General features: G+C 35.5%; 1 protein-coding gene across 1 annotated transcript in view; it reads right to left on the reverse strand.

The window, feature by feature from the left end:
- The window catches only part of ZnT49B (solute carrier family 30 member 9), a 64,506-nt gene extending 42,539 nt beyond the window's left edge, over positions 1 to 21,967 (reverse strand). The window contains exons 1-2 of the mRNA XM_081751925.1: positions 21,824 to 21,967; positions 5,584 to 5,731 (exon numbers count right to left, since the gene is read on the reverse strand). Coding sequence (XP_081608051.1) covers positions 5,584 to 5,683 — 100 coding nt within the window. The 5' untranslated portion in view covers positions 5,684 to 5,731; positions 21,824 to 21,967. The remainder of the gene's footprint in view (positions 1 to 5,583; positions 5,732 to 21,823) is intronic.
- Positions 21,968 to 25,167: the final 3,200 nt, after the last annotated feature.

Consider the following 25,167-nt stretch of genomic DNA (forward strand, 5'->3'; position numbering starts at 1 on the left):
CACACACACATATATATATATATATATATATATATATATATATTAGGGATAGCCAAAATTTTCCGGAATCCGGATTCCGGAAATTTTGTTTTCCGGAATAGGAAAATTTACTTTCCGGAATTCAGAAAAAATCCGTAATTCGGAAAAAAACGGATTTTTTCCGATTTTACTTTCCGGATAGTAAAAATTCTGGAATTGGCCATCCCTAGCTAGTAGCTGTTAAAAGAAAAACACAATAATGAATATATATACTTGTATTAGTTTCTTGTAGTTGGATATGTCATTATCACTTACGTAGACAATTGCTACTGCAATTATTTACTGCTTTATGAGGAAGGTCTTATTTTCACACACAAAAAAGTCGCCGGCATGTCTCAAACATTATCGTGTTCCCACCTGCAGCTGCTCCAAAGCACTGCAAACTACTTTTTAACCAGACGAAAGGCAGTGAAGGAAAAGAAATCTCAACAAATATTCTAATAACATTCGCTTATTGTCAACATACCTATGTACAGTAAATACAAATTTATAATTTTTGACTTTACGAATTATACAATGTAACTGTTCAATAATTAACATAAGCAGGTATTCATTAATTTATATTAATATAATAATTAATAAATTAATAAGCGGGTGATTGATGACTCAGTGGTAGAGTTTTCATCTATGGTATTCTAACCCAGGACATGTGGGTTTTCGATGGCTAATTTTGTGTTCGAAAATTTTCCCGGTGGTATTCTTGGTTCCCTTTCTTGTATTTGTTCCATCATCACTCATTAACGAATTTAGTTTATCAAAACTCTATAGCCATATATTCATTCTGTCCGTCAGTGAAACAAACAGTCTCAAGAACTATCTGATGGATTATCATCAATTTTGGCCATGATGTACAGAGTCAATAGTTAAGAATCGAGTTCCTGATGAATATAATATTCAAACCGGAAGCGGTACAAATCAACCATTTCCGGTTTTAACGTTAATCATTATAAATATGGTAATAGATAGCGAGAAGCGGTTTCCAGTAATCGACATATATAACATTCATGTAGATAGAATGTTATCCAATTTGTGCATCTGCTGAAAATAATGAGCTTAGGTATTTAGAGAGCATTTTCCGCTTTAGAAAATATGTGCTTGGCAAAGAATGTAGAGAATTGGCTGAGTCAGGCACGTAGCTAGAATATGGTAATAGGAAGGGGGGGGGGGGGTCTGTCACGAAATACTGTTATTTACCAGGGGCTCAATCATTCTAAACTATTTTATTGGCAACATATATTGGTTCGTTTAGCCAAGATTTCTAATGGGGGGGATGATATGAAATACTGTGGTTAACACCAGGAGCTCGATCAATCTAAATATTTTACTGACAACATACCCATATTGATTGGTTAGGACAATAAAATGAGGATATGTTAGTAAGTATTTTAATAAGAAGCTATGAAGAAATCTCGAGTAAAAGAATATAAAAAAGTATTGAAAAAGATATAGTCTTCCGAGGTCATTCGAACGGTGTCGAGAATTTTGCGCCTGGGAAATTTTCGCCCTACCTCAAGAACAGGGAAAATTGCGCCTGCGATGTACCTCTACCGGGAAGTTTGTGCCCTGCGAAATAAAAGAACCTATTCGAGCTTACGCATTTGCTCGGAGGGGCTGACATTACAGCATAAACAATCCTCCCCCCACAGCCATGCCATTTATGATTTATTTTCATTGTGGCTATATAAGGGGAGAATAAACTTCAATATAAGCCAAAAGAACACAACGGATCAACGCAATCACTGCTTCTTCCAGAGATGATTTTGGGGGAACACTGGCCTCCCCAGAGCTCTCAGAGTGCCCCCTCGGAGGAGACCAAAATAATGCGTCTATAATATAATAATAAATAGAATAGTACCAGCAGTGCTCCCCCTCCGGAATACTAAGTGTGCCCCCCAGAACATTTTTTTCTGAAAGAACAACTGAACGCAATTGTGTGTTTGAAGTGTAATTCCAGCAAGTAAACACATTGTACATAGTTTTCTTGATAATATTACTGAACTGATTTTACATTCACTTTACATTTTCTTTTCTATATTTTGTGTCCTGAAAAGCCAAATAACTCGCACGGATTGTGAACAGAGATATCTGGGTAGAGCCAAACAGCCTTTTGTAGATTAAATTATACTCTTTGATTATATTAATAAATAATTATATATCAGTCATTTATACTTTTATTGTAAATTTTGTAGTATAATGAAAAAAATGTATTTGTATGGATTGCCCTTTAGTGAACTAAAATGGTATTTTTTTCATTTGTTCGGAATATTATAACGGATGGAGTAACTCACTGAGACGATGAGAGGCAAGCCTAGTTCAAGTGTGAGTGGAAGTTACTTTACACAATACAAAAATAAGTTGAATTGTAGGGCGCAAACACCCCAGTGCAAATATATAACCGGCGCATTTTTCCCTCTTTTTGGGGTAGGGCGCAAACATCCCAGTGCAAATATATTGCGGGCGCATTTGTCCCTAATTTTGTGGTTGGGCGTAAAATTCTCGCATTCAAGGAAAATATAATGTCCGTGAAGTTGACAAGCCACTTACGTCAGACCCCAATTTCGATTTTAAACGTCGTTAGTGCTACGTTAGTGTTCGATAGTGACGCAAATCGTTAGTACTCCACAGATAACGTGTGCTTTTTAAATGGATATAGGTCTTCTAACTGCAACCGTTAGAGCAAGTAAGTGCTCATCAGTGCCATTAATATTAACGTTAATGCCTCCATCGTACGGCCCTTGGAGTAATAATATGACTTTAACAACTTTATACATCAGGCTCACCTTATTAAAATTAGCGAAACGAACATTCTAACACCACGCTCTTTGCTAGAGTCTCAATGCGTCTCTATATTCTCGCGAACATAATGCGCAATATGGATGTCGCCTGACGTGCCCAAGTTAGTTACTTTTTTTTTATTTTTTTATTTATTTATTTATTTATATATATATTTTTTTGCACTATTGTTTATCTGTTATTTATTGCTAGTCTGCAGAGTAGTCCTTACATTAATATACCATTGTCCTTGATAATCATTGCGTATTTACAAGCAGTTTGTTATTACTGTTAGAAGATATCAAAAAACAACAGATAAAATCTACTACTTAACGGTTCATATTTTTCTTTCACAGTACATAAACGATTAATAATAATAATAATAATATTCCAGCATAAAAGTTATCAATTGCATCACATTGGCAACAAGAGAGGCATATTTTAACTTCATAAAAATTCGTTTCTCACGATTTTCTGGAAAACTACGTATGATAACATCTTCATTATGTCAAGTTGTTTATCTCAGTGTGATCTGTGTCTTACCTCTGGACAATATCACAGTAAAACAAAAATTAAATATAAGGAGTACATCGTACTTTTGGACTACATCTCATTACCCATGGAAAGATTGAGTAGTGTATACTTTAGGATGTAAGTTTCAGCTTAACTTGCATCATACATTCTTAGGATTACACAAAGGAAATTTGTTCGTTTGCATTTGAACAAAATTCTTAGGATTACAAAAAGAAAAAATAATTTTTCCGAATGCCGAATTTTTCCTGAATTCCAGAATTTTCCGAAATCCGGATTTTTTTCAAATTCCGGAATTTTCCGATTTTACTTTCCGGATTTCGGAAAGTACAAATTCCGGAATTGGATATCCCTAATATATATATATATATAAAATATTGTAAGACATATTTGAGAAAACAAAAAATATCTGAAACGAAACTTATTTTGTATTATTAGCTATACTTACACAAAAGCCTGAAATATTAAAATACTACAAATTATAAATACACTGATGTATTAATGATGGCTACTATCAAAAGGAAAATGTATATATTGTATATATTGCACCAAAATACATATCATGAATTTTCTTGCACCAAAAATTCCAGTAATGAGAGCTACACATGCTATTTCCGAATCTTTTTCCCCTCCTTTTTTTTTTTCAGGGGGAAGAATCTGGATTTCTTCATTTTTAAAAAAAAAATAAATAGTAAAAATCAAAATAAGAAACTTCTCATTTCCTCTCCATATTTACTTGTTTGAAAATGTTATTTTGGTCAATAGTTGTCGCAACGCTTCTCACAATCAAAAAGTCTTCAAACTCTTTAGATGCATTTGCTTAAGCAATAAATTACTCAACCATAAACATCGTTTTCAATTACGTTACTTCTGATTATACGATATTACTTTTATTGGACTCTCTACAACAATTAGGTCTGGAGCAATGACGCATTAAGATGTTTTCTCCAACTTTCGAGTCTCGCCTACGAAATACTAGTTTCGTAAAATTTGAGATAGTTGCGCCGAAAACTTCAGTTTTATTTTTAGACTTCACATGACATAGCTCACATGTACTATTAGAAACAAGACTCGTATGAAAAGTACATAAGGCTTTATATTACGCCATATAAAAATGTTCTAAAAATGCTAACTCTTGCACGGCTGGAACAAAGAAATCCAAGATGGGAATAAACTGAAATAAAATTTCATAGTAGTCTCAAAGTTTAATTTATACTTTTAACCGAAATGTACGTAAGATTTTACATTCCGCGAAATGATCAAGATTTACTAATTACTGAAACATGTAATTTGTAACAACTTACTTTTGAAACTATAGAATTTAAAATGGCGACGCTGTAACAATGGTATAATTTTGTGTATAAAACTGTTGATTAAGACCTTTACAAGATTTCAGTGCCCATGTAGACTTGGTATACCACAATCAACAGGAAAATATAAAAATTATAAGTGAACGAGAATATCACTTAAATAGCAACCTATATTAAAAAAGATGAAAGGGTGACAATATATATTTGGATCTAGGATGCATATTCCAAAAAAAACAAATTGTTATGCTGCACCTCGTCCTCCGTTCCTATCTATTTTCACGATATACTTCACTCTATTCTGCGACCATTACTATTCTACTGGTTAGTCAATCAAGCACTTATATTACTCATCGTGTATATTAGCTTATACCACAGAAGCTTGGAATGAATAAGGAAATACAAAATAAAAATGCTTCCTTAAAAAAAAAAAAAATTCTAAACATTTTTGTTACCTAATTCAAAATAAAAGTAGACTATTAGACTTAAATATTAGTTATAATTCTCCGAATTATTTGCTGATAATAATAATAATAATAATAATAATAATAATTATTATTATTATTATTATTATTATTATTATTATTATTATTATTATTATTATTATTGTATGAAATTTTCAGACAAAACGGATCTTTTTCGAGAAAACTCAGAAAAAAATCCATTATAACTACCTTCAGCAAATCTCACTTTCATATTTTAGCATTTTATCTTCTAACGACACTATTATAAGTCATCCTAAATTTTATTGAGAGTAAGACAAAATATTTGGACTTTTGCGAAAATGGAAATAAATGTTTTTACCACAATAAGATTTACACAAGCTAGCCGAATTAAACCCTAGTTTCATTATAGCTAAGCATTTAACGTTCGTATTTTTTAACTTCATTTACATGCTAAATTGCTTTGTAGTAACGTAAGACTGAATACTTACAACAACGTGGAAAGAAGACACTTTCCACAAGTGATTTCTGCTGCTGCCTTGCAGCATTCTGAACAAGCACTTTTACACAGAATAATGACCTAGGCAGCATTTTCCTTTAAGATGGTGGTCTTTTTAATACATATTCACATTACGAAATCTGAAAAGAGAAAGGAAAAAAAAAGTTAATCAAGCCGTTCAACACTTTTGTACTTTTCCATCTTGCTAGGGTTATTCAACTACCCTACAAAGTAACAACATAATTTCTAGCAAAGACTTATACTAAAGATAATGGGAACCAAATTCTCCTGTTGTATTTACAAAGTAACTTGTTCTCACTACTCTTGTCAAGAGGCAAACACATCTCTCATCAAGAACTCATCTATAATGTCCTACAAATTGGTAAAAAGCTACGAACAGTCTCATCGATCCACTGTATACTTCCTCAGTGGGACTGAAAATTCAAGTTTTGACCACACCTAGGTAGAATATGCGCCCAACATCTTTAAGCAATTTTTTAAAACATGTCTCCCCTTTTCTTCGCCACAGGGCGTGGTGAATGGAATAAGCTCAGTTCTGACAAGTAAGCATTCCGCTCCACGTTAGCCTTGGAGGATCGATTCTCGGTGGGAGATCATCGAATGCAGTAGTGGTTCGGATCCCATCTTAAATTGTAGGTTTCATCTCGGAGCTGATAAAGGTCGTAAACACAAATTAATTAAAAAAACATCAAAAGTCATAACTTTTAATTTTACAAGTTGGTGTTTGCTAATGTTTTGCGTTTCTTTCCAGCTACGATGCTATATTAGACATGGACCTACAGTGAAGGCGAAATCTGAATCAACGTAATTCGTACAACTTTTTTATACTCTCTTACTTGAAACTGAAAGGGAGTATTATGATGGCAGTAGAAAATAAGAATGGGAAGGTAGTCAGCGAGAGAAATGAGGTCATAGGAAGGTGGAAAGAATACGTTGAAGACTTATATGAGAGTAGGGATAGACCGTGTAGCCTAAATGTTGAAGTGGAAAATGAAGTAGGCGAGGATGATAAAGGATTTAGTTTTCTTCGGGATGAGTTTGAAAAGGCTATATCCGAGATTAGAAATGGAAAGGCAACAGGTATAGATAACATACCAATCGAATTCATTAAAAATATAGGAGACAAGGGAAAGAAAGAATTGTGGCGACTATGCAATGAAATATATGAAACAGGAGAATGGCCAAGAGACTTTCTGAAAACGATCATGATACCGATGGCTAAGAAATTGAACCCAAAGAGATGTGAGGATTATAGAACTATTAGTCTCATATCTCATGCAGCTAAAATTCTGCTCCGAATACTGAACAGAAGGTTATACGGAAGAACAAATAAAGACGTTGAGGAAGAGCAGTTCGGGTTCAGAAGAGGCAAGGACACAAGAGATGCTATTGGATTATTAAGGGTGATCGGTGAAAGATTTATAGAAAAAGGAAAAGAGGTGTATGTTGTTTTATTGATCTAGAAAAGGCTTTTGACCGCGTGAATTGGGAATTGTTGTTGGGAGTTCTAACAAAGATAGGGCTGGAATGGAAAGATAGAAGACTCATAAGAAACATACATGAACCAACAAGTAAGTGTTAGGATAGGGGAAGAACTGACGGAAGAGAATGCAATTGGAAGGGGAGTTCGACAAGGATGCTGCCTCTCGCCAACACTATTTAATGTCTATCTAGAAGAGATAGTGAAAAAGAGCCTACATGATGATGATGGCATTTCGGTAGGAGGTAGAATGATTAGATGCATAAGATTTGCAGACGATATGGCGCTTGTTGCAGAATCTGAAAAGAAAATCAATAAAATGTTAGAAAAAATGAGAAAGGGCTTTGAAGAATATGGGATGAAAATAAATGTTAGAAAGACAAAAGCAATGGTGATTGGAACGAAGGGGTCTGTGTCAAATATAAAAATAGGAGGTGAGAAAATAGAACGAGTGAATAGTTTTCGATACCTGGGTAGTATTCTTAGTAATGACATGAAATGCGAACGTGAAATAAAAGCAAGGATAGGAATGGCGAAAGAAGCCTTTAAAAGAAAGAAAAGTCTGTTTTGTGGGACCTTGAGCAAAGAGTTGAGAAAAAGACTCATAAAATGCTTCGTGTGGAGTGTTGTACTGTATGGGGCGGAAACGTGGACATTACGTAAAGGTGACGAAAATCGACTGGAAGCCTTCGAAATGTGGCTTCCTATTTCTGTGACCTATTCGAAATTCGGTATTCGAAATGTGGACCTATGATGATGACTTGAAACTGAAACCGGGACAATCGGTTTTTACTTCATATACATCACTTAACGAGAACCGGTCTGTGAGGAATTTTTCCAATGTCTTTTGGGGTTTGAAGCAAAGTTTTCGTGGTATTTTTTAAAGCAAGATTTAAAGAAACTTCAAGTTAGAGGAAGTTAGACGCAGAGAAACTCATTCTGAGTTTCCCCTTCTATTGTAAAGTTCTCTGACATAAAAATCTTTGGGGCACTTTTGAAGGGTGACCCAACTGTAACTATTGTTGTTTCAAGATTGGAAGATGAACTCATTTCCATTGTATAATTCATCCTGCGTAGAAACAAATTTGTACGTACTTAGAAACATGATGATCTAAATATTAACGTCATTGGATTATAATGTGTAGATTTTTTTTATTATTACATACATATATGTTGTTTGCAGTAAGTTTTTTTTTTTCAAATAGTAGAAGTAAGATCATTTTACCTACAAAAAGCAGTCCAAAAATTAATAACTTTTCCTGTTTGTGTGCACAACCACGACATTTAATTCAGAACTTCTCTCCTGTGCGAAGGAATTGCAGTTGCTCATGTATTGGAAGAAAATTAAAAGAAGAGAAAGAAAAGAAATTCACTTACAGTATGAATTTGTGAGACGTAATGGAAAACATGATGGAAATAAAACAGGAGAGGGAGGAAGCGATTGCAAGTGAATGGATGATGCTATTATACGATAAACAGGAAAGTGACTTTACTCTCACCGTGTGCTCTGTACTGGCGGATTTAATGAAATTCAAAGAGTAAGAATGTGCAACTACACTGAAAATTGAACAAGGCTTCTGGCTTCTACTATGCTATCCAGTCCGCTTCTCGATCATACATATTTTTACTGTTGACGACTGAAGTTTTACGCGTTGACAAATAATACAGTTCGAATTAAATAGTAAAGTCGTACACTTTAAAACGTACTGCTCATAAAATTTTAAAAAGCACTGCGTTAGAAAACAGGAGGAAAAGCTATAAGCAATATGGAAAGAAGATAACGCACAAAATTAATATGGATTGGGATAAAAGGGACGGTAATATTTCACTATACTGGTGTGTCTATTCTGGCATATGTAGAGACCCCGTTACCTTTGTGCTATATGTATCAATGGTAGGTATCTAATGAAAATAAAATTAACAGTGAACCTCTATCTATCGAGAAGTGACTACGAAGCGTGTATAGTGTTAACAAACGGACTGGGTCAAATACTGACATTTGAAGCGGAGAGAAAGAGTACAAGTAATTATCTGTCCGTGCCTAGTACTCTACATTCCATGAGTGTTAACATGGAACAAAGATGGAATAGCGGAAGAAGCATAGAGGGAAGAGCTTTGTAGGAGGTACTTGAACCAAGACTTAAGAAAAAGCCACGCAAATGATGCAATACACTGAATTAGATCATATGCAATATATTGTATTGGATGGAAACACACACACACAACAGCGAAAAAATTGTATAAAATGACTGAATAAATAATAATTAAAAAATATTTTTAAAAAATCTATTGAGGAATTATTTGCTAATGGACGATATAGGATACATATCAACTGCATAAATAAATAGTATGCACAAATCTTGTATTCAAAAATGATTATTTCTTCCATAAATAATATCAGCCCACTCTGGGGCCTTCCTAAATAACGTTACCTCTAATTACTCTTCTCTCTTTGCATAGTCATTCTCAAAAAGAGGATTTTCCTGAAATACTTGAAGAGCACAGGATTATTCAAATAGCCTTTAAATTTGAAATATCATTTCCACTTCCACACTTTCAGAAATCTGTCCTTGAATATTAAACTTTAAATTATGAACACCGTTCACAGTTTAGAAAACTATTACAAATGGTTGAAAAAAATATGTTTTTCAAGCCCAGCGACGTGTCGTGAGTCGTATTTACAAAATAAAAACATTTCTACACCTTTCTACCTTAACTTTTTCCATCAGTTGTAAATAGTGCTCATAATTTAAACATTTAATATTTAAGGACAGATTACTGTAAGTGGGGAAATGTGGGATCTAACAAGTGATACTATGAATTTAAGGTGTTCTTCAAAGATTTCAGGAAAACCCTCTTCGAGGATGAATATGCGAGAAAAGAGCAACTCGAGCTAACGCTGCTTAGGTAGGCCCCAGAAGGGGTCGAAGCTACATAAAAAAGAATTAATAATTTTTGTATACAAAGCAAAACTGAGGGTGTAATAACAGAAGAGGAACATTATTGGAAGTAACTAAAATAGAGGAAAGAAGACTTGTACAGACATTGTTAGAGACGGACCAATGTTCGAAGGATATGTGAACGAACATATAAACTCATGGTAAATTTGTCCATTTTTTACCACCCTGTACTCTGAAATTGCAGTGGGTACAGCGTTAAAATTTGGTGCATGATAATTTCTCATAGGGGCCTACATGTACACCAAGTTTCATCAAATTTTGAGGCGAGGTTTTTTTTCCCCTGAAAATCTGGTTGATTTCACATGGAATGATTCGTGTTAATATTTCTTCATACCACTTAGGTAGAGAGTTTTTCCGAAACGTTGACTCATTTGGAGGACTTAAGTTCGTATATTTGGTAAGAAAATTTCTGAGCTCGGGATTGTTTACCCTATACAGGGGCATGTTAGCAGAAACGAACGCTTTACATAAATCTTAATAGTATTGTGTATTTGAAAAAATGAAATGAAATCTTTGAGTTTTACGTCCCACGGTTATGCCAAAGGAGGCGGTGAGTATGAGAAATGAATGAAATGGTGGAATGAAGAAAGTGGGAGGAAACGGGAGAACCCCGAGAAAACCCAAGAGCACGATGTTTGTCCACCACCAAGTCCACACGGCGCGAGCTGGGATCGAACGAGGGACCCCAAGCACCGGAGGTGAACGCTCTACCACTGAGCCACCGCGCCCCCCAGTATTGTGTATTTGTTGTGAGGCTGGAAGATGAGAGTGCAGTACGTTCTCCGATGAGAGCTTGCTGCGATGAAACACGTCACGCACCAACGATATGTTTACTACCTGACAAGTGTTGCAGTACCTGGGAACATAGATCTGCACTAACACGTTTCGAACACGGTTGACAATATAAGATTTTACCGTAGGTGGTAAAAATGTTTTTAAATTCCTGTACGTAGTTTTCTAAACGTTCACGCACACTGGATTTCACTTTGGGCATCGTTAATCCACAGATCCAAAAATATGAACTTCATCACTGTACGACAATGATTCAATTAACAAGAGTTCCACAACTTGGTTCTGTATATAAGGTACTGGAGTCAAATGTCTAGACTGAAACGCGATGTTACGAAGGAAAGACACGTTTGGCACCAAAAAGCTTCTGGTAAATAAGCGACAATCAGGGTGGGATTCTCAAGCCGGACTGACAAATCACGTGGTGATAAAGATAATGACAACGCATTGTAACGAAACCCTTCTCCCTCTTTAATAAAATATAGTACTGTGCCTCCGATTATCCCCCCTTCAACTACGGTCACTCGTCCTCCCCTCAGGTTTGTCTTCAAAGTACAAAGCGCTTCTTTAGGAGCTCTTTGTTTGACACAGTTACTCCAGCGCTGATACGCAGAATTTATGACGACGCTGTTTCTGCAGATGGGAAATTGCTGATTTATGTAGCCTATTCTTTTCCCGATGTTAATTTCTTTCGAGAGAAAGAAAAAACAATTCGTGTGAAATTTAGAATAAAATAACGGAAAATTATTTAAAATATGCATTTATTACAAAGATGTCCAAAATATTTATTTACATAACTATTTTTTAGAAACTATGTATTTTTATGGGAAATAGAATCTGTAATTTACACTTGTAGACTCTTAATTGGGATAATAAACTTCGTTTTGGGTTTGTACGTGTTTGAAAAAAAAAATGTTTTTACACACAAATCCGGGCCTTAGTGATGCGTAAGTTTTGTATAATCCTATCCATTTCCCAGTAAATTTCGATATTTGTGTAAGCCACCTGCGGAACTTAACCCGGTACGACTGAAGAACAAATTACATATTTTAATTATATGCAATTATACAAGTGGTCGCAAAGTAGTTTAGACATTTGGAGATGGGTGAGCGAGGCCTTTTAATCCGCTAACATTCTTTCTGATATCGAGAAAGGGGCTCTGAGTGAAAACGTGACACAACTGATGTCGGTTAAATACGTTCACAACACTATGCCGAAGTATGCCTATTAAGAATACTAAAAGACCCGAAAATAATACTTAAGAATAGCAATTAAGAAATTATATAGGGGAGGCGGGGGTAATAAGAGACAAAAAAATATTCTTGCACTTGCATTGATTTCTTGAGGAACTAGAAAAAATATATGTGATTGTACTAGAAAAAATGAAACCTGCTGATGTAATAACACATTTTTCCAGTTGCTTTTTCACACACAAAGAAAAAAAAATCACGAAAAATTTTGTAAAAGTCAGTTTTCTTCATACCTCTAAGGCAGGGATGCAAATAAGCAACAAAATTTTAATCGCCCAAGAAAAAAAAACTACTAACCCACATCCCACAATAGAAATCATTTACTTACCTTCGGTACGAAATTTGAATTCTCGCTCGCACCAATGAACCACTCGCCCCGGGAGAGTGAGCGAGCGGTTGTTTGCATTCCTGCTCTAAGGGGTAATAAGAGACAGGTCTCTCAGTACTCATACACATAGAATAGAAAATGAGTAGTGGTTTAAGGAAAAATCTTCAGACAATTCTGAACAATTTACTTTTTTCAGATCTGAAATATATACATATGTTCCCGAAATATCAAGATTTAAAAAATTAAATTCAATAGTTCGTTCGGAAAATTGATTTGCCTGAGTATTAAATATCAAAAACTATCGAAACAAAGTATAGTTGCGTTTTACGGAATCCAGATACATCATGGATAAAACTCACACTACCAAATAAAAAAGAATACTGACAAGAGAATTTCTGAAGAATATTGAAAATGAACTTAAAAAGTGCCTAAATTCTCAAATGAAGAAAAAACACCGTATTTGAAAAATAGTTTTAGCTAACTTAAATGGATTGAAAGACCTATTAAATTGTAATCATACACGAAAAGAACATTGAAAAATGTAAATCTATTGTTGTCCAAATTTTATATAAAATGTAGCCTATGTAAAACTACATTTTCGAAAAATATGTAAGATAAATATTAATCCTTTTACGATGTACAGTCGAACTATCATATGAAAAATGTACAAAAGAGTTTGGAAATTTTATGCTAGCCTATGTAAACTGCAAGTTAACATTTAAAAATCTCATAAATCTAATTTAAACTTTAGTGTAATATAATTATAGTAGATAGGCCTTATTAATTATCTTAAGCTGGACCACTTAAACAAACAGAAATAAAGTATAGGTCAAAATGCACTGTTGACACAAATATTAAGAATAGTCCTACAAACACCTAGGCCTACCAAAAGAAGAGGAGTCATATTTAATCTTTCTGTTTTGGTTTCAAGCGTCCTCTTTCACTTTGCTAAAAACACAATGAATTCTTTTGGAACTATCCTCTGGAAATCTGGAATTTTCTAATTCTATCCAGTTTGATAGGTCCATAAAACACAAATTTGGATGTCACTGTTTGAATGTCATCATAGGCAGGCCAATTCAAACCACTTAGTTCTTTTTCCAAAAATTTAACCTTGCACGGTCCTTCAACCTGGGAAAGCAATAACCCTCCCAATATACTAGTCAAGATCGTAGTACATGGCGTAATACATTTCTAAGCAAGATTCTGCTCTGGTTGGATCAATTTCTCCTGACAAATTTTTACCAGTTGATGATGAAATTAGTTGATCCAAAGCATATTCTCCACTGTCACTATCTATGCACAGATTGATTTAAATGCCAGAGTAGGAATTTTCCTATTTACTTTCTATATACAAAAAATAGCAGGTTATACTCATCACATGCGCTAAATAAAGTTGAACTGGGGTAATAAGAGACAGCTGTCTCGTATTACTCCTTCAAAATTTCTAAAAGGGGTAATAAGAAACATGCCCTAAATTGACCTGAAATGCAAAGTTTCATCATTTTTCAAAATTTCACATCAATCTTCATAATCTTAGTCACAAAGTTACATAGCAGTCATTTCCACATTTGTAACTCACTTTTCACAATAAAATTTTATTCTAAAACAGTCACGAACTTCTATGGTAAGTTCAAAGTGAAAGTATTTTTTCATAGCGTGACAATATAAGAACTCATATTAGCTCATAAGTGCAAGTGGGGTAGGAAAGGAAAGGTATTGACGTTGCCATTACTTATTTTCTTCATAATTTTGATTTGATATTTACGGTATTTTTTTGGCCGTGTCTCTTATTACCCCAGCCTCCCCTATATTAACATAATCATAGTTACATAGGAATGTTACGTACGAAAACCGTGCTACGTCTAGTCAAGGGGGCCCAGAAATACGTAACAAAATATAAGATTTACAGGAGAAATGAGTTGAAGTAAGGGAATTGTAATTGATTTCTATGTCATTTAAGAATGAAATCGTACTGACACGCTGACAAGCCTGCTCCCTACGGACGCACCCCTCGTTGCCGCTCGGGGCCCCCCTGCTGCGCTCTTGGCCTGACTAGATTAGACAGCATTCGTGCTTTTTAGTGACTACCTTGTATAAGTTGGTTCGTGTTTTCTGCATTACAGTTTCCATGCCATACGTCCACACTGTATTTATAATCATAAGGATTAAGTTCCAAAGTTGGTTGTCCGTTTCTAACGAAGTTTTGAAAATTTACCGGGAAGAAATGAATAATTTGCTTGTTTGTGTGCTTGATAAGGTATAAGGAGAACGAAAGTTGTGTTTACTTTCTTGTACAGGATGGTAGGAAACTTCACTGACAAAATTCGGGAGGTGATTCCCGACACCGGAACAAAAAAAAAAGTCCTTTTGCACTTTTCTCTAGGACACACAGTTTCGGAGCTACATGATGCCGAAAACGGGGCAAAATACACTTTAGAGCGCTATATCTTCTCTATTTCGAATGATAGAGGCAAGGCGGAATGGTCACCTCAAAGGAACGAAACCTCCTCTATTCAAAGATGGGTATGTCGCAATCGTGAAATCAGTGCACAAGGGATTCTTCGAAGGAGTGTAGGGACTCTCGGATAAACTGTCAGGTAAAGATACGTCAAAATAGGCGTGAATGGATAGGTTTCCCACCTGGTAACCATAATTAGTTGTAACCATGTTGAGATCTCAAACAGAGAAGAATTGATGGACGCGTCATATTTGGTATGTGTGGTTGCATAACCACCAGGTACTGATGGTGACCAACAATGAAGTTGTGGATATGAAGTGTGGGTGAATATACTTCGGGATATGACTCCCCAACTGGAAACAAGGAAACAAGTCATGAACAGAAGTCGAAAGACGCGGCGTGTTCCAGCAGGAACCGAGCAAAAGATCGCCCACACACCGTGGGTAAAGTAGAATATCTCCCGAACGAATTGAGATAGTTCTTCGTTCTTCGGCATGCACAGTGCGTTCCTCACGTAGTCTTCCCATATCATACATGGCAGGGTGAAACGTTCCGGTCTCACACAAACGACGAAACAGCGTTGCAAATGTTGTATGATGCGGTTGGGTTCTATTGGGATATCGATCGTTGTATAATCGGGCTGCCTGTCTACCATTTCCATGTGCTTCTCCATTCACAAAAATCATCTCGGCCTGTTCCTGATTGGTGTAATGGGCAATTGTTACAACACACTACACTATGAACGTGATTCACAACACACAACGTAGTAGTTACCCACTTCAACTTCACGGATGACTTTGACAGACAAGGTGTCTGTTGGTTGTGCACTCAGTGTTTCTTCAGTGCAAACTCCTTGCGCATCGGAATGACCTGGACTGACAACTTGGGGGTCCTTTCGAGGCAAATCAACGAAGTACGTATGTAGTGTGGTTTAGCCGTATGGTAGCTATGGCCCTCTGTTTGTGACCGTGCAATGTTCCCGACAATAATCAATGTTTTGCTGTCAGCAGTGTTCAAATAAACGAGGGGGTGCATGGGAAATCACCCCATGTAAAAGCTTATCCCCGGCTTATATCATGAAAATAACATAGTACCCCTGGCAGGAATAATTGATATCACTGCATTGTTGGTTACCATCAGTATCTGGTGGTTATGGATCTTCACCACAGCGAAATGAAACTACAGCTAATTTTAAAGTTTTTTTTATATATATATATATCTTGAAAACAAATAACATTATTGGAAAAACAAAAACATAGTGCACTAGATAATATTCTGCATGTGATACAGTTATCACAACTCACCTACCTTCTTTGGGTGTACCGCTATTTACACAACCCGCAAAAAATGCTAAATCTTTCGGCAGTTGCAAATGGAAAGCAGATACGTGAGTTGTGATGACGGTATCACATGCAGAATCATAATATCTAGCGCACTATGTTTTTGCTTTCCCAATATTTGTATTTATTTTGAACATATTACTAAAAAACCATAAAATTAGCGGTAGTTTAATTTTCGCTGTGGTGAAAACCATTATGCAACCACACATAGCGAATTCAACATGTCCACCATTTCGTCTGTTTGAGATCTCGACATGGTACAACTAATTATGGTTACCAGGTGGGAAACCTATCCACTATTTTGACGTATCTTTACCTGACATTTTATCTGGGAGTCCCTACGCTCCTTTGGGGAATCCCTTGTGCACTGATTTCACGATTGCGACATACCCATCTTAGAATAGAGGAGGTTTCGTTTCTTTGAGGTGACCATGCCGTCTTGCCTCTATCTTTCGAAATAGAGAAGATATAGTGCCCTAAAGTGTATTTTGCCCAGTTTTCGGCATCAAGTAGCTCCGAAACAGTGTGTCCTAGAGAAAAGTGCAAAAGGACTTTTTTTCTTGTTTCGGTGTCGGGAATCACCTCCCGAATCTTGTCGGTGGAGTTTCCTACCACCCTGTATAATCGGGTGTAAACATGGAACCATTTGGCAAGCGGAGGGAACTACTTGGCGAAAGGTTACTACATGGTAGGATTGTGGAAATATAATAAGCATTTGTTTTGTAAACATGGCTGCAGTTATACAGACCCTCAGCCCTGGATATGAGGTAACATTATTACAGTTTGTAAAACAAGAAGGCGATAATCAGGAAAATCTATTAAAAGTAAGTAAAAATCAAGGCTTAATAAATCTAAAAATAATTGTAGAAAAAGTGCTAAGCAAAAAACTGTACAGAAACGTGGAGACAGTTATACTTTTCAATATTGCGGCAAGTAACTTAACCAACCTGGCGGCAAAGTTTGAGAACACAGGTTTCCCTTTCCATTTAACCATAACAAAGACAGAAAACAACGTGCACTGCGTGGCTTTAACACGCCTTCACCCGCTAACGCTCGCACGGAAATACTATGTGAATTAAATATTAAACTTTGATACAGAAAGGTACCAATTATTACGCTTTTAGCCAAAAACTAGGCGCACGACCAACTTCGGGATAAATGCCCAGCATAATTAAAAATAATGAACCGGGCCTTTGTATAGCGATGGGAGACCAGCTTAGGTGAGATAAGGTTAGGTTAGGTTAGACTTCTTCCTGTTAATCATCCTGTTTTTGGCTAGTTTTGGCGGTAATTGTTTAGTATTGGAGGCTGGGTTTGAAAAAACCCGGGTATTTTTGAAAAAACCCAACCCACCTGGGTCCATGTGGGTTTTTTCGGGTTTAATTGGGTTTTTTCGAAATATTTCAATGTCTTTGGGGTAAAAATGTTAAAATATGATTTACATTTCAAGATTGTCATTGTCACAACTTGCAACATTTTTCTATTCTCTGCTGTTTTGAAAAAATGGCCGCCATTTTGAAATTTTTTATTGGATAGCCGAAAAAATCCATACAGCAAATTTAGAATGTCTCGTGCTTCTACCCTCAAAATTTGAACTTAAAAAGTCCGAAAATTGTACCCTGTAGCATGGATACACGCTATTTTGAATAATGGCCACCATTTCGAAATTTTATGCCGCCAAAATATATACAGCTAATTTAGTCTCTCGTGCTTTTACTCTGAAAATTTCAACTTGAAAGACCGAAAACTGCCCTTTGTAGCGTGGATATCCGCTTCTTTTGTTAAAGAGCCATTTTGTAATTTTACGTTCGTATGCCGCCAAAATCTATGCAGAAAATTTAGTGTCTCCAGTTTGTATCCTGAAAATTTAAAAGACCGAAAGTTGAACACTGTGTAGTACAGGCAGACAAACGAACAAATGTAGACCGTCCCAGGTCCCAGGAGCCTGAGTGACGTTCGGCAAATATGAATACCAAATAGCTATATTAATTTGAAACAAAGACATAATTCATCAAAATGTCTTATATGAAATTAATATTTTTCAACGTAAAATAAATGATTTTATTGTTGAAGTTCACTTTCGATGCTTTGTGCGTTCAATTACGGGAATTTCCCGAGCACTTGTTACAAGACGGTTCTTTTCTAGTGTTTGCCAACTATGGAAAGTAGAAAAACCGCACCCCCGCAAAACTCCCTATGATATAGGTCAAAGTGTAACGTATCTCTGTTTGGACTCCCTCCCCCATGGGAAGGAAAATACTATCATAGTGAACAAAAGTACATTAGCACCTGTATTCTGCATATCCTTAGTACATTCAATAATAAGCTTAATGCTATAAATTAGGAATGGCTAAATTCCGGAAATTTCACTTTCCGGATTTCGGAAAATTCCAGAATTCAGAAATTTTTCCGAATTCCAGAATTTGCCATCCTTACTATAAATGAGAAACTGAAATCGGCATTGATCTTTTTTTATTATTATTATTATTATTATTATTTATCACCACTTCTTTAAAATTATCTAAACAAATTAATAAATTAATCTTTACTTGACAATTTTGGATTTGGAAAATGAAACTTACACTTCAACTACAAGAAATTGCTTTTAAGAAGTTTTAACTCTCAATAAATGTATAAAGTTCCTTACAAATAAATTTCAAATTTTCCGTGATACAGTCGCTGTCATCTCTTTAAAATTATGCAAGCAGATGGCAGATGAACAAAATATATTAATCGTTGATAGATGGTGAAAGGTGAGTTTCGGATTTACAGAATGAAAGTTACTTTTTAAATCTAACTTTGAACTAGATAAAAGTTTGAAAAAACCTTTCATAAATAGGCTGGTAAGAAGTTTGCACGGACCACCGGCTTTAATCAAAATAACAGCAATATTTCCGGCCAGGCAGGTGAAAAACCAACCCTATTCTTTTCCGAAAATTAATTTAAAACAATTAACAAAGATAGGCCTATAATTCATTATAAAGTAAATGTTTCAAAATGTAATAAATGAAATTAAATATCTTCCAGCGTAAAATAAATAGTTTTATTGTTGAAGTATTCACTTCCGATGCTTTGCGCATTCAATTGCGGGAATTTCCCGAACACTTCTTTCATGACAGGTTTTCTCTGAAAATGCAGCTTGCTTTACTGTACACCGAAACTTCAATTAATACTGAAGTTTGAATTCAGCACTTGAAATAATAAGCGTTACGTAGTCTTGGGAGCTCCGAGCATTAAGCTTGTTAATTTTGACAAGAATTTTTATGCTATTGCTGGTGTTGATTCTACAGAATGCTTATTTGAAGGGTAGCAACAAATTACTGTTGTTGGAAAACCAAATTGTTGTTGTTGAAAAACCAAATTTTACTGAATACTTTTGTTACTACCAAAGGTAAGAAATAATACTAATAGTTTTACTAATGTATTTACATATTTACTGTTAGTACCGGCACCTATGACCTTAAATCCGTCAACATATGAGGGATAACGTCTCTCGGCGGCGCCGAGTCAGGAAGCACACTATTGACGGAAAGTATTTTTCTAAAATATAGAATTGCTTATTTTACTTCAAATAGGCTATAAGGATAATCCACACATTAATTTGTTCTATAATTATCTCAAGCTAAGAAAAGTTTTTTTTTTTTTATTATTATTATTATTCATTCATTCAGTTTATTCAAAACTTTATAAAGGTCTTATGTTGAATATTGTTGTCTACCTTAAAGTGAAATCATCTAATTCGCCCAAAGAAAGTTCAAAATCTGATAAAAATTACTTTCAATGTGATAACCTTAGCTGTACCAAAAATATACTAACAAAAACCTCAAAAACCCAGGCGGGTCCAACCCGAAAAAACCCGCTGGGTTTTTTCGGGCTGGGCTCACTTGGGCAAACCCTGATTGGAGGGGGGGGGGGAAGTGGAAATATATGTATGATTTACAGGAGAAATGAGTTGATACTGATGTTCAAGTGGTCAAGAAAATATCGTACACATTTTTTCAAAGACAGTAGGGATCTGTACAAACCGTAAATGGAAGTGGAAGTGATTGCCCATTTTATATCGAGAGCAGAACCTAACGAACCCCTGCCGGGATTCTGACCCGTTCCTATTGCTACTACTCCTACTCCTACTTAGGCATTACTGCTGTATCGCCGGACCAATTTGAAAATCGAAAAAAGTACCAAAATGTACTGCATTCGGTTATATTTGGTTGGATTACATTACGTTACGTTAGATTACGTTACTAGGCGTGTAGTATTAATATACGGATCCATAATATAAGTAGTAGTAGTAGAACGGGTTAGAAGCCCGCAGGGTTAGTTGGGTTCTGAACCCGAAATTAAAGACTTACCCAAATTTTTCTTGCCCCTTTCACAATCTATGGATCCGCAGAGTAAAACAAGTGTACCTTTCCGCGAAATAGTCCATCCGCCTCCACATCCAGTGCCACTTGTAACATCAAAAACAACCATTTTCTTAACTTTTACTATTCCCCTTACGTGGCTTTCACTCATTCTTCCTCACTAACTGAAATAAATTCTCCAATTGACCCGGTAAATTTCCTAAAATTGGTCCGGCGATATAGCAGTTAATTCCCTACTTATACTATTGATTCTAACTTAATATATGAAACCAAAAAAACGACCGAATCGAAATAGAATATCGATAAAAAAAAAAAACTAAAATAAGGTAAAAAGCTGAGCCTCCAATGCTAAACAATAGCCGTTTTGGCTCCCGATCTTTAAACTATTACTACGAACTATGATCCCTAGTGGATATAGTATACATGAAGCTGCATCAGTTCCCGAAGGAGCAGGACGCTCATACTTTTAGGGATTATTCATTGAGTATGTACAAACTTACAAAGGGGGTAACAAAGCGACTTTTATTTACTTATCGACTGATACGAAAATAAAGAAGAACGTACCTGTACTTTATATCTGCATGTGTAGTGCCCTTGTACTTTATCTATAACTATGTCTGTGGGGAGGGGGGGATTTAACGCATATCGCATGTCTTCTGCGCATGGATACTTTTTAGTATTGCACTACGTAGAAAGTTTATGGTATTTCATGTAGAAGTAGTAATAGAACACAGAAGAAACGCATATCAGGGGGTTCTCATGTATACTATTACCCACTACTAAGTGAACTAGTCACTAACAAGTGATTTGGGGAAGAAACTAAATAATACTCCGGAATTTAACTATTTTTTCGAAAGTAAGGCTGGGCTCCTAGAACAAAACATAAGCCACATGATATTAATTTTCCAACTTTTCGCCCGCCATCTGCGGAACCTTCGACGGTATTTTAACTGTGACCCTCTGCCCAAAACATGCTGCATGTTCAATTGATAATTTAACGCTCAGATATTAGCATTTAAAAAAAAAAAAAATATTATTATTATTTCGAAGGCACGTCTATAATAAATACATCGACCTATGGTAAATCATGCATTCTGCCGAGATTTGTTGCTTAAAAAAAGTTTCATTTTCCATCTCAAAGAAAGGGAGCATTGAAACTTGTATCTATGACTTTTATTGTTATTGAAACCAATTACTATTATTAATCTAGTGATTGGTTATTTTCCTATAATCACTTACCTTCCTACTAAATGAATTACAAAGTCCTCACAGGACAACTTATTTCCCTATAAGTTAAATATCTCCTGCCACCACCATCACAAATGGAATTCTTCCATTACAATTTTTCTCTTTCTCTATTCTTCTTCATCTTCTATGAAATAAGTAATGAACATAATTAACGACCACTGTCTTAGATAACAGCAAACGAATATAATGTATTGATTTGATTAGTGGGAAAGAAGTAATAAGAATAGGGAAAAGTAATGGAAAATATACAAATTAATAATTACGATAAGGCAAAAGAACGTGAAGCGTAAATGCCACAATCGGTAAAAAACGTCAAAGTCGAGAAAGAAATTTAGACAATGAAAGGAGGCCTAACAGTCCATAGTACAGTCAATCCAAGTGGAAAAAAAAAACGCTAAACATCAAACTAATTGTAAAAGATATAAAGTAAAGTTTTCAGACTTCGAATAATATCCCCAACAAAGGGCGCTCATGTTGTGGTTTCCAAGGGAGGGCAAGTATAAGCAACATTTCAAATTTTGCTGTAACTAATGTAAAAATTCTATTGGGTATCCGATATTCCCAAGTATAATTTCCTCTTAGGAGGGCGAGTGCCCCACCTTGCCCCCCCTGAAGGGCGACCTTGTTCCCAACAACATTATTTTTTAAAAAGTCTTTAAAATCTAGATCAATCCAAGCATGGGAAAGGGGCTATATTAGCCGTCATCTTGGATTTACTATCCAAATCTATAAAATGCAATTATCATAACATGTAAATGCAAGACAGCTTGCAGTACTTCAAGGTGCTCATACAGAAAGCACGGTTTGAAATGTTCATCAGCTTGCAGTGAATGTTATGATATACTCTGCAGAAAATTCAATACAGAACAAATTGTATACAACGATGATATTTCTGATGGAGAGTGATAATGTTGAAAATGAGAGCAGGGTTTAACTTGTGTTTTGTTAGTATTTTTAAAGAGTGTTTAGTAATTGAAACGAGTCTGTACAAGTTTGACCGAATTTAGGACATAATGGCAGGAGGACATAATGGCAGAAAATAAAGGCAGTAGAACAAAATGGCAGCGGGCGAAATGGCAGGAAGTTAATTTTGCAAAAATTATAACTCTTAGGGCTCGTATTTTTAGGTTTCACCTATTGTGTTTGTTAGTAGGTAACGGTTCACGATGTAATGTTCAAAGCATATAAATACGGCTAAATTGAATCAAGAGCGTAAAAGAGGGTAAATATATGTTACTCAAATCTTAACTTTGTTCTTATTTCTTTGTAACCATCTTCCAATTGATATCTTGGTCTTATAACAATTCTAAGTATAAGAAAATATAGATTGAAAGCAAACAATATGAAAATAATTTGTTCAAAGTGAATCTGTCCTCTTGTCGGTATACATACATCCAAAAGCAACCTTACCTTCTGTTTCATGGAAAGGATTTATGATGAAAAATTAATCCAAAAAGAACTTGCGAACCCGGGTGAAAAGTTGCAAGAATAAGAATGTTTAATATTTTTTTCTAAACATGTTCAATACGTTGCATAATTGAGGCATTGAATGTAAAAAGGGGTCAAGTCATCAAAACAAAATTTTGAGAAAAACTGGATAACTTGGGTAGTTCTTGACACTTTTTTTAAAAAAAAACTTTCAACTGTACATATAGTTGGATGATACAAATTTGTTGACGATAAAAAAAAACATATCGTTTATATAGAAACTTGGTAAATGAAATTTGAAAATTTCGACATGTCCCCTCTTAGCATTCAATACAATCTGGAACCTTGTTTTCACTACAGTATGGACGTTCCTGTGATAACAGTACTAGGACTTGAATACAAGAATACTTTGTGTGTATTCAGAAACACATTTTAATGCTACTTAATTGTTACAAGATTAAATATCTACTCAGAATCCCATGCTTCACTCTCTGACTCATCGTCCTCCGTTGCCCTGGTGCTGGTGCTGGTTCTGTTATTTTTTTCATTTTTTTTTACAATATTGTATAAATACGGGAAGAACTTCACTGGTATTATGTCCAGCATCTTAAAGACATCATCAACTTTTGCTATCTTAAGGCCCAAAGGTGCAAATAAGCTGAGGCACATTTGAGAGGGTTGGTATAGCTTTCGGTTTGAAAGAGGAAAGGTTTGCCGTAATATTCCACTAGCAAATTTAGAGACTTCGACTGATTTTGATGTGGCGGAATAGTGAAACATTTTGTATGAAGTAACACTCCACGTTTCTCCATGAACAGTTACTGATTTCTTGTAAAATTTATCCAGATGTGCCTTGTAGTCCCAAAAAACATTTTGTTTACACAGTACTATTTTCATGTTCTTCGCCTTTTTCTTTAAAACGTCCACCGTTGTTCTGGTATGTACACACGATCTTCTTTACGTTTTGCAAGTTCTAAGATCGCAAAATCGCGATCACATGCCAAATAAGAATGACCTCCTGTAGGAAACATGTGATGATTGTTGTGGAACCTTCCCGTTTGAGAAAGAGCATGCTTCTGTGTGGTTTCTATTTTGTCCTGTGCAAGCATCAGGAAAAGAAAAGCATATAGTTTTCACTGTAGGTGGAATGTTCTGAATAATAAAACGCACCAAAAGTGATACTACTGCGTTAGGTCTTTTCTTCGCTGTCAACTGATCATACATGTAAATGAAGAGCTTGCCATCTGAAAATCGATGGATTCCAAAAGCAAAATCAGGTAGTATACTATTCTCCATGAACTTCCTTGTCTCTGATAACATTACGTCTCCACTTACTGGGATCTCGTTTGCATTTTTGAACAACAAATTCACCAGCTGAAACATCCGAGCTACTGCCAGTATCCGCCATTTTTACTCACTACATCAAACAACAGCTGTATATGTTTGTTTATATACTATTTGAATTCAAAAAGGGATGAAATTGAAATATTTATACCGTCCCTCTCGAGACAAAGAGGCGTATTTCATTTTCTTATTTTTTCCAGGAGATAACTTTAAACCTTCTTTCATTATTTTTTAATATCATCTTCTTTTAAAATTTCGTTTGATAACCTTCGTTCAGGTATATAACGTACGAGATCAAACTAAACATTAAAAGAAGACGATAGAATAAACAATGAGAAGATTAAAGTCCGGGAAAAGTTAAGAAAATGAGACACGCCCCTTTGTCTCCAGAGGGACGATATGGTCTAAGATTTCCCTTTAAACATAAGAGAGAATTAATGTTTCAAACTTAGAGAAATGTAATCTGCCCATTTACTTCTGCCATAGGTTTCATTGTCTCAATTCGTACATAGAGCATCCTTGTAGCTATGTGGATAACCTACGCGCCTTTCGTGTGGGAGTCC

Source organism: Thermobia domestica, chromosome 3 (assembly GCF_964235325.1).
Source record: "Thermobia domestica chromosome 3, izTheDome1.hap1.1, whole genome shotgun sequence".
Classification (NCBI taxonomy): domain Eukaryota; kingdom Metazoa; phylum Arthropoda; class Insecta; order Zygentoma; family Lepismatidae; genus Thermobia; species Thermobia domestica.